The sequence below is a fragment of the Magnolia sinica genome, chromosome 2 (assembly GCF_029962835.1).
Source record: "Magnolia sinica isolate HGM2019 chromosome 2, MsV1, whole genome shotgun sequence".
Classification (NCBI taxonomy): domain Eukaryota; kingdom Viridiplantae; phylum Streptophyta; class Magnoliopsida; order Magnoliales; family Magnoliaceae; genus Magnolia; species Magnolia sinica.
Window position 1 is genome coordinate 128,201,401 of NC_080574.1, and position 13,081 is coordinate 128,214,481.

Genomic DNA, 13,081 nt, shown 5'->3' on the forward strand with positions numbered 1-13,081 from the left:
AGATTTATGAGTTACTTTTGGAAGACACTATGACACATGATGAATACTATGCTCTAATTTGCCTACCACCCTCAGACCGATGGCCAGACTGAGGTGGTTAATAGGAGACTAAAGAATTTACTTCGATGTTTAGTGGGGGAGCATACCAAGACATGGGACGCCGTACTACCCATAGCCGAGTTTACATACAATAGTTCTGTCAATAGGTCCACAGGTCTAAGTTCTTTTGAAGTCGTTACCGGTTATAAGCCTAGGAAGCCTATTGATCTTATCCCCATGTCATCGTCTCATACACCATTAGAGTCTGCAGATTCTTTTGCGCATCACATACATTCATTGCATCAAGAAATCAAGCGAAAGATCACTACTAGTAATGAACATAACAAATTTTCTGCAGACCAACATAGACGTTTCAAAGAGTTCAATATTGGGGACTCTGTGATGGTCCGCATCAGGCCCGAGCGGTACCCTCCAGGGGCCATTCGTAAGTTACATGCACGTAACGCTGGGCCCTTTAAAATTATAAAGTGAAACGGTCTGAATGCGTATGAGGTAGATCTTCCACCTTCCATGGGAATTAGTTCCACATTCAATGTGGAGGATTTAGTTGGCACCTAGGCCTAAGCACCCCATGGTGGTCAAATGGGTGAGGCCTCTGAGGGGGTGGCTCAAGTTAAATGTTGACAGCTCGGCCTTGGGGAACCCGGGCCCTTCAGGGGGCGGGGGTGTCGGGTGGGACGTCGATGGCCATTTCCTCTTCGGTTTCTCCTCTGACTATGGCCCAGGCTCCAGCTCCCGTGCGGAATTCCATGCTATATGTGAGGGCCTGGCCTTGTGTGCAGAGATGGGTTTCTCTAAGGTGAAAGTGATGTGCGATTCCAAGTTGTTAGTGCAAATCCTCTCCAAGGAAGTGTGCCGGTCATGGTCCTTACACTACTGGTTTGCGCGAGTAAGGGCTTTGAGGGACCGTTTAGAGATTTCCTTCGCCCACACCCCTAGAGAGGCAAATGCAGTAGCAGATGACCTGGCCAAGCACGCCAGTGCAGCCCAGGACTACGTCTCCTACCCCTCGGTAGCCTCGCTTCCCCCTCCACCAGAGATTTACTGATCTTGGACAGGGTGGGCTTAGGCTACCTGAGAGAGCTCTAGCCATGCCTACTTCGAGGGGGCTGCGTCTAGTTGAGCCCTTCCCCGTCTGCGAGCGGGTTGGGGGTGTTTTGCTTTGTTTTGGTTTGTGGATACTTAGGGCCCTTTCGAGTCAGGGGCGGCTTGCGGCTTTTTGTGTGGCCCCCCTGAGATACTTGTATATTTTACTGAATTAATGAAATCTTCCTTTTTCTTATAAATAAAAAAAAATAAAAAATAAATAAAAATAAAAAATAAAAAATGTATCATCTGATCAGAAGAAGAAGAAGAAGATTTTTTTTTTTTTTTTTTTAAAGGAATAAAAGAAAAGGAAATAGAGGACATTTCATGTTAACAATTCACCGTCTTCATGCTGCGTGTCATTTAAAAGCTCTGCGGATGTTGCTAATGTCGCATGAAGGTAGGAATGTTAGCATTCACCATACAATACATACATCCATAAATCCATACATATACATATGAATATAACCCATGCATTATCAGTTGTTCATCTGAATAATATTTTAAAGAGGAAAGGAAATACCAAATTAACTTGATCATCACAAGGAACAATCATGGATCTAGATTTAAAGTTCAAACCTTTCTGGTTGGATCAAATTCTCTTCATAGAGAAAATATATTCAAACATGTGGTAGAATATTTTCTTGTGATATTGAAGCAATTGAAAGACCTTGGCATGTCCTTGAAGGAGAAGATAGAAATGGCTTGGGTGGAATTGACAAGCTTTCCACGCTTCCCTCCAGCATCTCTACCACCCTAGTTGTAGAAGGCCGATTTGCTGGGGCTGTCTGTATGCACCATAGACCCACTATGATCATCTTCCGCACAATGTCTTCATCCTCTCTCATTGTAACTACATGGAATCCTAGATGTCCATTTAAATCAAGATGCTCGTATATCCAGTGTGGAAAATATACTTCGCTGGTATTCTCTACTCGGGCCTCACTTTTCCTTCTTCCTCCAACCATTTCTAACACCATCATTCCATAACTATAAACATCGGACTTGTATGAGACTCCTCCGAAATTTCTACAAAATACTTCAGGTGCAATATACCCCACAGTCCCTCTAGCGCCCATCATGGATACGATACTCTCCTTCGCACGGCATATCTTAGCTAGCCCGAAATCTGAGATCTTGGGTCTGAAGTCTTCATCTAGAAGAATGTTATGAGGTTTTACGTCTAGATGCACAATGCGTGTACTACAGTCACGGTGCAAGTACTCTAGTCCTCGGGCAATTCCAATTGCGATTTCATATAGCTTTTCCCATCCAAGAGGATTCATTTCTCTTGGTTTGTCAGCATAAATGAATTTTTCAAGTGATCCATTGGGCATGAACTCATAGATAAGTGCTCTTTTTTCCCCCTCCCAACAAAAACCTAGCAGAGCGACAATATTTACATGGTAAGTCCTACCAATGCAGGCGACCTCATTCATGACTTCTTCTCCATTGCACTTGGAATCGTTCAACACCTTCACAGCCACCAAACGACAATTAGGGAGCTTTCCTTTGAACACTCCACCATAACCTCCTTGGCCTAATTTATCATTGAAGGAGTTCGTCATCTTCTTGAGATCTGAATACTGATATCTATTTGGAATAGGGAACCATAGTTCTTTAGAAATTCCTCCACGTCACGATTGTCTTTTGGTTTCTTATTCCAAAATAAGATTGGCTTGGCCTTACAGCAGAAGAAGAGGAGAAATATATATCCTAGAAAGAAGACTGCCACTCCCAATGATATACCTGAAAGTGGTGAATGAACACAAATTTGCATTCAACCTGATCATATTAGACAGAGGATTAATAAAATATAAAATCATTTTAATGTAATAATACCGCATATGCCTTTTATTTTTTACACTGGAATGTCTCCTCTCAACAGTAAAAGACAAATGAAATGACGGGCACTGATCTAAACATGTAAAAACTGCTAACATATACACAGGAGATCATCCATGAGGACAATGTTGGGATTGGGATTGTTAGAAGACGTCTGTCATAGGGCCGTTTTGAACTCTGATTTGGGCTGGGTTTGTATATGCTTGCATATGATAAGCGGGGCCCTGGCCTTTTTGTGGGGCCTTGCCCGAATGTCTGTAGATTTCTTCTCTTGAATAAATTTCCTCCTTTAAACAAAACAAAAAAAAAAAAAAAAAAAAAAAAAGCCCTAGCTCTGTCCCTCCATATGTTCGCATGTCACGCGTCTGATATACATTGATCTTCCATCAAGTAGGCCCCATCGTGTGGATGCCATTTGGTGGGCCTTGTTGTACAAATCAAATGGATGGGGCCCCACCGTGTACAAGGTCCTTAGCCATCCATTTGATTTGTACAATAAGGCCCACCAAATCTACTGTCGTTTGCTGCTTCAATTGGTAGCTGTGAAACTGAAGACAACCCAAAGCAGATTTTCATTTCATATACTGTTGGGACTGGTGGGGTATGAACAAGTGAAGTTTCCTTTGAATGATTTCGATTGCCAAGGCTTCCTTCTTCCACGTAAAATTCATTGCTTCGTGGGTGAGATTCATACCAATACCGAAAGCCAAGTGTCCAAAGTGGTCCTTGGGTTCATTTGGATACAGGTCAAGCGATGAAGAGGTGGTAGACACTCTGGTCCATAATAGAGGCTGTGGTCTTCACAACATGTGATTATACAAACAAACATTGGGATACTTGAACTGATCATTGCTCTTGCAATTGACAAAGGCATAGATTGGAGTTTTAAGATGAGAAGGGTACCAAAGGAGAGGTGGGCATTGCAAAATTGTAAAAGAAACTGCAATAGGTATTGGCTTGCAAGTAATGCTCGATTCGCTCATCTTAAATTACAAGCATGTTCTCTTCATTTCTGAAAAGAAAAAAAAAAAAAACTGTTTACTTCATTTTGCAGGGCAAGATGGAGCCCAGGATGTTTGCAAGCTTCTTTGGGAGAACTTGGGTTGAAACATTTGTTTCATCTCAAAGGTTAGAGATAAAAGATTGTAATTAATTAGCTTTCCTGGAGAGAAAACGAGAAGTTACAGGTGGTGCCTGCCCGAAAATTATAAATTCTTTTCGATCATCAACAAAGTTACGGGTGGTGTGCTCTTACCTTTAGAAAAATAAAAAGAAAGAGAGAGAGAAGCACAAAAAGAAGGCAGGGGGTTAGAATATGATACCTATGGCAATCTTCATCTTCTTACTATCCTTGTCTACGTTTCCACCTGTAAAATCACATTATACAGAAGATCAACAAAATATAAAATCATTTTAATGTAATAAATCCACTAACACTCATTTTCTTACACTGCAATATCTGTTTTCTTGCTAGTAAAAGGAAAATGAAACAATCGACATCAGTCTAATTTCCACCAGAGATTGATTATACATAAGACATTTACTTATTGAAGCTCTGTTCTTCACCATGTGTCAGCAAGGCACACATGTGATATGGATGATCCATCCAGCAAGTTGGCCCCATTGTGTTGATGACCATGTCCCAAAATTCATATTTTGTGGGTCGTATTTGTTTCCGGGGCTAACAGAGAGCACAGAGGACCAGTATTAGGGCAGAGATATTACACGGTGGGGCTATATAATGACTTCAATCAGCTGTTACACCACACGTGTGATGCACAGGCTTGGGTCCTACTCCATTCAAGAAGGAAACCCAATGCCAATAGACTGAAAAGGTCCTTCGGCACATTTGGGTCGAGCTCCGGAAGAGGTAATGGAAAGTGAGTGACCAAACAATCATGCTGTTGAAGAGGTGATAGATCATGAAGAAGTGGTAGATCCTCTTGCCAATAGTAGAGACTGCGGTCTTCACAACCTGTGTAATTATATACACCCTTATAGGAATCATTGAAGAGAGGCTGATGATGGCGCTGACAATTGACAAAGGTGTAGTTGGGAGATTTAAGATAAAAGCTAAGGAAAGGAGAAGAAAGCAAGATGAAATTGTAAAAGGAATTGCATAAGTCAGACTGCGAGTGATTGTAGAATCCCTCGTCTCGAATTACAATCGTGCTTTCACGATGCAAGATATCTTTGACGACGAACGACCTTCCCAAATCCTCAAATTGGATGGTTGGTTTTATGAAATTGTTGCAATTGATGGAGTATAACCCGAATTCAGGATTGGTGATATTTAGAAGGGGAATCGGATCTGAAATAGCTCTCAGCAGTCGACCGGAGGACAATGTGGGTTGGGTCCAGGAACGTTACTCTTTTCTAGAGGTGAGGGAAGAGCAAGGTGGGAGAGAAAGGAATGGAGAGCGGAAGAAACTGCCATGTTGCAATTCGCTCCACAACACTGAGCTACTTCTCCTTTATTTAACAAGAGAACGATAAAACGATGGAAACGGATTGGCTACTCCGCTGGTCGTGCTCTGTGGGGCCCACCATGATGTATGTCTTTCATACATTCTATTCATATATTTTTTCAGATCATTTTATGGTATGAGACAAAAAATTAGGTATATCCCGATCTCAAGTTGACCACATTACAGGAAGCAGTGTTGAATGAATGTCAACCGTTAAAAACTTTTTCGGGGCAGTAAAAGTTTTGGATCAAGATGATCTTTGTTTTTTACCTTCATCTGGGTTTGTATGACCTAATCAACATATTAGATGTAAAATAAACAGTACAGTAAGCCTTAGGAGTATTTTAATGGTGGATATTCCATTACTATTGTTTTTCCGTAGGGTGGTCTGCTGAGATTTATATCCCACTCATTTTTTGGGATAATCCCGAATATGATCTGTAAAACTGGATCCACGGCTTTCCCTTTTAAAGAGGAGTATTAATTTTCTTGATTTTTTGTTTGACGTGGACCATGACTAGGCGGGTGACGTGGAAGCCGTGCATAACGGCCAGGTCGCGGATTTCGTGCGAAAGCCTTCCGCAGCAAGTTCCTCCCCGGAATGCTACCTAGAGCATACTATAATGTTTTTGAAAATTCCACCCCATTCATCCGTTTTTTCGTATCATTTTAATATGTGAGACCAAAAATCAAGTGGATCAAAAACTCAAGAAAGCCATACAAAAACGAAAATGGAGAAATAGTTCTCCACCCTTGAAACTTTCCAAGGCTCCATCTGGATGTTTGTAAGCCATCCAAACTGTTTATAAGCTCATTTCCACTGGGATAAAGTGAAAATACAAAACTATTAGCCTTATAATAAACTTTTGTGGCCATACAAATGTTTAAACGGTGGTCACTGAATCTTCACTATTTTCTCTCATGAGGCCCACTTAAGTTTAGGGTCCACTTGATTTTTAGTCTAATGTCCTAAGATGGTCTGAAAAAACGGATAAACGGGGTGAATTTTTTAGAAACATCATGGTGGGCTCCACTTTGCATCCCAGAATTTTAGCCACAATTTTTTAGCCTCAGTTGAAAAAATGGAGGCTAAATGTGTCTTTTAGCCTCGGTTGTTAAGGAACTGAGGCTAAAAGTTCACCTTTCACCTCAGTTGTATAGGAACCAAGGCGAAAAGTCTACCTTTTAGCCTCAGTTACATAGGAACCGAGGCGAAAAGTCTACCTTTTAGCCTTAGTTGCATATGAACTGAGGTGGAAAGTCTAGTTTTTAGCCTCATTTACATAGGAACCGAGGCGAAAAGTCACTTTTTAGCCTCAGTTGCATAGGAACCGAGGCGAAAAGTCTACCTTTTAGCCTTAGTTGCATACGAACTGAGGCGAAAGGTCTACCTTTTAGCCTCAGTTGCATAGGAATCGAGGTGAAAAGTCACTTTTTAGCCTCAGTTGCATAGGAACCGAGGCGAAAAGTCTACCTTTTAGTCTTAGTTACATAGGAACCGAGGCGAAAGGTCTACCTTTTAGCCTCAATTGCATAGGAACCGAGGCGAAAGGTCTACCTTTTAGCCTCATTTGTATAGGAACCGAGGTGAAAGGCCTACTTTTTAGTCTCAGTTGCATAGGAACCAAGGTGAAATATTTACTTTTTAGCCTCAGTTGCATAGGAACCGAGGCCAAAAGTCAAAAGTCTACTTTTTAGCCTCCGTTGTATAAGAACCAAGGCCAAAAGTCTACATTTAGGAATATTGAAAAAAAATGAGAATATTGAAAGAAATAATAATTTTTAAAAAATTTGACAATTGTGAAAAAATTGAGAATTAAAAAAAAAATGGAGATAATTGGGAAAAAATTGAGAATTTTGAAAAAAAAATATTGAGAGTTTTGAAAAAGATTTGAATTTTGAATTCTTTAAGAACTAAGAATTTTAAAAAATTTTGAGAACTTTTAAAAAATGAAGAAATTTTTTTTTGAAAAATTAAGAATAAAAATTGATAATTATGAAAAAGTATGAATTTTTTAAAAAATTGAGAATTTTAAAAAAAATTAAGAATTTTTTTTAAAAAAAAGAATTTTGAATTTAAAAATCTTGAAAAAAATTGAGAAATTTCAAATAATTGAAAATTCTAAAAAAAATTAAAAAATTTCAAATGAAATTGGATGATTTCCTCTAAAGATTTCACACAAAAGCCAAATGTCTACTTTTTAGCCTCGGTTGTATAGGAACCGAGGCTAAAAGTCTAATGGAAAAGCGTGCGAGAGATCTTCATTCTCTTTCTAAGGTTTTCCCCTGGGATTTTCTCACGCGCATGATGCTCCATTCCTTTGCATGTATGCATGTATGACATACATACATTCGGTGCCATCCTCAACTCCTTCCATCCTTCTACCCCTCTCCATAATACCCTCCGTCCCTCCCTCCGTCGTTCGTTCGGAAGCAAGAAAAAAAAAACGCAGAGAGAGAGAGAGAGAGAGAGAGGGAAATGACAAAGAAGGAGAGAAGGAAACCGACGAAATCCTCTCGCATCTAGGGTTGCAGAAACTCTAACCAGTTTTTCTATCCCTTTTCTCTCTCTCCAATGCCCTACATTCTGAAAATCCCTGGAATTTCCATCCTAGGTTTTTTCCACGCGCTCCTTGATCTGCATTACCGGGATTTTCTGGAGAGAAAACGGGAGGTTTCTAGGGTTTATAGCTGAGAAAGAATAGAAGCCTCTGAAATCCCTGTTTTTTCCTAAAATTTCTAGAAATCTGTTCTGTTTTCCTGTTTGTAAAGGTGGATCTGACCATCGGAGATCTTCAAGGTGTTTGTGCTTGTCAATTCAGAGTTTTCTGGAGAGGAATCAAGAGGTTGTCGGGTTGCTGGCTTCAGTGATACTGAATCCTCAGAATTTGAGTTTTCCCATCTCCTTTTTGGAGACATCTACCGTTTTTTTGCTCGGATCGAAGCTCAATCAACGCGGAAGCTCGGATCTTTGGAGTTTCCAAACCTTTGGCTTGCTCATTTTCACTGAATTTTTGAAAGAAATCTGACCTCTTATGTTTCTTTCTCTTTTCCTCCAAAGGAATATGATCTATCTTTCCTTTCCAATCTCTGTTCAGCTCTTCCTTTAAAGCTTTTCATGAGTTTCTTTGATATGTTAAAACTCTTAGAAGCTAAAGTCATCTTTGAACTATTTCTGTTGTTCGATTTCTTTATTTTGCATTTTATAGGTTTTTCCTTCATTAGATTGATGTTCAGCTATGTATCTAATTCTATTTAAATTAGATGTTGCAATGCTGGATATAATACGTTTTCTTTTTTATTGGATGCTGGATATAAAACTTCTGTAGCTCCTAAGAAGTTTTAAATGGTAGGTGATCATTCTGCAATACTTACTGGATATAATACTAATGGTTCACTTGAGTTTTGATTCTATCTCATTTTTTTAGCTCGTGTCCTAAAATTATTTGGCAAAGAAAATGGACGGGGCGAATTTCTCATCAACATTACAGTGGCCCTACCTAGCTCCCATGGCAAGAAGTTCATGGGAAAGATTTTCGAAGAAAAGTCTGGTGGGTTTGTCACTTGTGAGAGCCATTCCGAAGAAAAGCGTGTTGACAATATAGTGGGTATTGCATATGCAATGGATATGCTGGATTATGTTGAAAAGGTCAGTTCTGCTATGGTTTTGATTTTTTTATTTCACTTGTGCTCATGAGACTTACTTGCAATATGTTTAGGAGTGTAAGTGTTTACCACTCTTTCTATGGCATGGGACAATTTGATCAATCTGCTTTCGAAGGTTGATAAACTAGAAAGTTCTACTGTGGGAGCAATTGCGCATAAGCCTACCTACTTTGTACCTGGTAATTTTTATTTGCATTTAATTATGTAGTTGAGAAACTCGCTACATGCTATCTGTAAAGTTGTTTTTGCAATTTTATTTTATATCACAGATTCGGAATGGAGCATCCATAATATCTAATGCTAAGTGATAATTGTTTATCCTTAGAAGCGCTGAATGAACTAACAGACGGTTACCCTGCCTCATATTATGCTGAAAGACTGCTATACTGCACTTTTGCATTATAAATTTCCATAAAGCTCTTTTTTTTTTTTTTTTTTTCAAAATGAATGATGAAATTTGGATGATATCACGGATTCAATGTCCGTGTGGAATCTGCTGAGAGAGTTCCGCATAGGAAGGTTCATATGGCTATTGTTCTAAATGAATATGGTGGAACTGTGGGAGTATGTTTACATCCTTCACATTTTCTTTAACAATGCTCATGAAGTTCAAAAGCTGTTCATGTTACTGTTTATGTGATTTTGGCTGTTAACTATTTTAATACTGTTGCCTCATTGATATTTTTTAACATCGAAAAGTAGTGAACAATTTTAATACTGCTTTTTGTAATAAAACTGGTACCTACTCTGGTTGACTGTCAGAACTTTTACATGGCGAGAAACAGCCACAGCATCTTGCTTTCCTAGCTTGGTTTTTAGGAGGACGGACAAAGACTTGATATGTTGGCATGTTGGAGATGCATCAACATCTTAGGAAAGATAATTGTTAGCTGTCTCCAGTATCCATGAATGTGTGCACATGCATGCATATCTGTAGAGTATTTAGCCTCATTGCACCCTCTCCTGCTTCCCATTCTTTTGCACTTGCTAACATTTTAAATAGAATGTGTGCGCGTGCATGCATACTCTGTTTAAGGTTCTCTCTGTACATGCTAGCATAGGATACTTGGTTATGGGGTCAAAGGTCATTAGGAGTAGAATGTTACTGGTAGTTTGCGACTCTTTCAGGGATTGCCTGCCAATTTTCTTTCATGGAACAGTTTTTCATTGGTCTGCAGATGACCGTGTTACTAAATTAGGGGAAAAAATGATGCTAATATAATCTCGCTGATCTATGTATGTTTGCTGTGATTGTTGTAGGATATGGTGAAGCTTGTGATTCAGAGATATACTAGAGAAGCTGGTGTGCGAAATCTAGAGAGAAACTTAGCTGCCCTGGCTCGTGCAGCTGCTGTCAAAGCTGCTGAGCAAGAATGTGCAGTTCCAGTCAGCAAAGATGTATACCCGATGGCAGAATGACTTCTTGATACAAGACTTGCAGTTGGTGCTGAAGTTGAAATGGAAGTCATTCCAATGGGTGTTAACGGACATGAAATATCAAATGCTCTTAGGAGTACCCCAGCATTGGTTGTAGATGAGGCTATGCTGGAAAAGATACTGGGGGTAATATATCTTTTTTTTTTTGGTAGGTAAGGGCAAGAGCAGCAGATCTTAAGTTTTCAGCTGCTGGGGATATCAATTTGCTTGAGAATCAGCATATTCATATACATTTTCCAGCAGGAGCTGTACCTAAGGATGGACCCTCAGCAGGAGTCACTTTGGTAACATCTTTAGTTTCTCTGTTTAGTCAAAGAAGAGTTCGAGCAGATACAGCAATGACTAGAGATTACTACGGAGCATACATAATCTAGTTTCTCTGTTGCTCCAGTACATACTGCTAATTATGCATGATATAGATTACTACCGAGCATACATAATCTAGTTTACTACTAAGTATACATATAGGTTATATATCCAAATTGATATTGTAATTTACATATGAAATGATGGGTGCTATTATTATAATCTTGCATGTTCGATTAACTGAATATTTATTAAAAGAAAACTAAGAGGGGAAACAAAATGGATGATGGGATCATGGGAAGTTATTTGGCTAATAAAAAGAAGAGGAATCCTCCAGCTGCCCTAAAAGGCTTCTATCTGGCTCCTACTAAATGCAGCATCCAGCCTAGCCTGTTCCATAACCAACCATTTAGCCTTATGAAATGCTTGATTTAGACATAAGGATTTGTCATTGAAAATCCTGCCATTATGATCCAATCAAATCAACCAAGTGATGCACAAAAGCACCAAGCACCATATCTTCCTTTTCTTCCTACCCTTCCTAGCGAAGTGCCACATTGCCAACAACTCTGCAAATTTCCTAGGCATGGCCTAGCAAACCTCCAGTAGCTCAAAGAACCTGTCCACACTTTCCTGGAATATGTGAAGTGTAAGAAGAGATGAACCACATTTTCCTCATTTTTTGGCAAAGGATGCATCTGTTAGGTATTATCATGTCTCTTCCTCAAGTTTTCAAGCATTAGCATCTTGTTTTTGCCAGAAAACCAACCAAAGCCACCAACTCAGGGTGGATCTGGGAACTTCAAAATGTACTGGATTAGATCCTTGTGAGATTTCAACTGGGGATCATGAAGCATCAAGTAGAAGAATCTCACTGTATAAGCTCCAGTCTTACTAGATTTCCATACCCATCTATCCCTATATGAGTTGAGATGTTTGTGATCTTGCAGCATTTCCATCAACCTAACATGTTCCGTAAATCTCCTGATTGAGGAGATCCCTCTGAATGTAGCATTTCCATGGTTGATTTTACATAAAACAGAGAATAGATCATACATTTTAATTTTAATGTAAATTACTACTTAATCCACTATAAGATTGTAAACCATAATTTTGTGTTGTAAAAAAATGATTCACATCATAAATGACCCATAATCTGGATTGTGAGATTTGGAACAGAAAATGTTTTAGGGGTGGCGATTTCTCCAGTCAAAGAAGACGCACCATTGCCAAGATTCCATTGACCTGATGTTCCAACAGGTTAAAAGCAGAGTTATTTCTGTTTTTGTTTTTGGGTTCAGTCACTTTCTCGGGTTGTAATAGGGACGATAGCACGGGGAGTTGTGTTCATTTGACACATGGACAGTCGCACACAAAATTATTGCTAATGGCGAGTTCTTCTTCTTTGCAGATGCTTTCAGACAACCGAACAAGCTGTAGTTGTTCATCAGCCAAGCAAAAGTCATACCCAAATCTTGCGTTGTGAATTTGTATTATTTGTGGAACCTAATGTTGTGTAATAGTTTGATTGAGTTTGTTTTGAAAACTTTAAATAGTAAACAAGTGAGATTGATTGTTTGATTGAGTTGTTAACTATTTTGTTGGTATTATGGCTTTCATGATTGTTTGTTTCATGAGTGGATTGAATGAATGGATTAGTAGTTTAAATAAATATTTTAAAAAATTAAACATTTTTAGCCTCAATTTGTAATCGATGCTTGGATTTAGCCTTGGTTGTTGAGAACTAAGGCTGAAATTCCCGTGGCTAAAGGCATTAGCCTCGGTTGTTGAGAACCGAGGTTAAAAATAGATTTAGCTTCAATTGGAGGCAACCGAGGCTAAAATTTGAATTTAGTCTCAGTTGGAAACAATGGAGGCTAAAATTTTGATTTAACCTCATTTCGAGAAAACTGAAGCTAAAAAGGTCTTTTAGCCTCACTTGAAGAACCAAGGCTATAAAAGTCATTTTAGCCTTTGTTGCTAAAACTGAGGCTAAAGCCTTTAGCCACGGGGGTTTCAACCTCGGTTTGGATAACTGAGGCAAAACTGAGGCTAAAGGCTTTAGCCTCAGTTTTTAACCTTTTTAGCCTCAATTTTGAAATGAGGCTAAAGCCCCCTTTTCTTGTAGTGGTTAGAGATAAAAGATTGTAATTATTTAGCCTTCCTGAGAGAAAAAGAGAAGTTATAGGTGGTGCCTGCCTGAAAATTGTAAA

At 39.2% G+C, this 13,081-nt stretch overlaps 1 protein-coding gene, 1 long non-coding RNA gene and 1 pseudogene across 6 annotated transcripts; 2 read left to right on the plus strand and 1 right to left on the minus strand.

The window, feature by feature from the left end:
* Positions 1-13,081, minus strand: part of LOC131227642 (uncharacterized) — a 118,722-nt pseudogene that overhangs the window by 37,370 nt on the left and 68,271 nt on the right.
* LOC131237612 (putative DUF21 domain-containing protein At3g13070, chloroplastic) lies at positions 7,953-10,701 on the plus strand. 5 transcript variants are annotated; one of them, XR_009167329.1, is made up of 4 exons: positions 7,953-9,108; positions 9,241-9,304; positions 9,395-9,689; positions 10,386-10,701. XR_009167329.1 is itself a non-coding variant. In XM_058235479.1 (4 exons), the coding sequence occupies exons 1-4, from the start codon at positions 8,983-8,985 to the stop codon at positions 10,657-10,659; spliced, it is 309 nt and encodes a 102-aa protein (XP_058091462.1). In that variant the 5' UTR covers positions 8,502-8,982; the 3' UTR covers positions 10,660-10,701. The 5 variants fall into 5 exon arrangements, 4 of the variants coding, with proteins under 4 accessions (XP_058091462.1, XP_058091461.1, XP_058091464.1 ...); XM_058235479.1 differs by lacking the exons at positions 9,241-9,304; positions 9,395-9,689 and having other exon boundaries at positions 8,502-9,108; positions 10,386-10,448; positions 10,495-10,522; positions 10,568-10,701; XM_058235478.1 differs by lacking the exons at positions 9,241-9,304; positions 9,395-9,689 and having other exon boundaries at positions 8,513-9,108; positions 10,386-10,448; positions 10,495-10,701.
* On the plus strand, positions 11,704-12,464 carry LOC131237615 (uncharacterized). The gene is made up of 2 exons (XR_009167331.1): positions 11,704-12,128; positions 12,280-12,464. It is a non-coding gene; the product is annotated as an uncharacterized LOC131237615 (long non-coding RNA).

Excerpts from the sequence above, each read along its gene's own strand:
- LOC131237612 (XM_058235478.1), top strand. The coding sequence starts at position 8,983 with ATGGGAAAGATTTTCGAAGAAAAGTCTGGTGGGTTTGTCACTTGTGAG. Across the intron at positions 9,109-10,385 it reads TGCTGGATTATGTTGAAAAG|GATATGGTGAAGCTTGTGAT; the intron begins GTCAGTTCTGCT and ends TGATTGTTGTAG. Across the intron at positions 10,449-10,494 it reads GTGTGCGAAATCTAGAGAGA|AAGAATGTGCAGTTCCAGTC; the intron begins AACTTAGCTGCC and ends AAGCTGCTGAGC.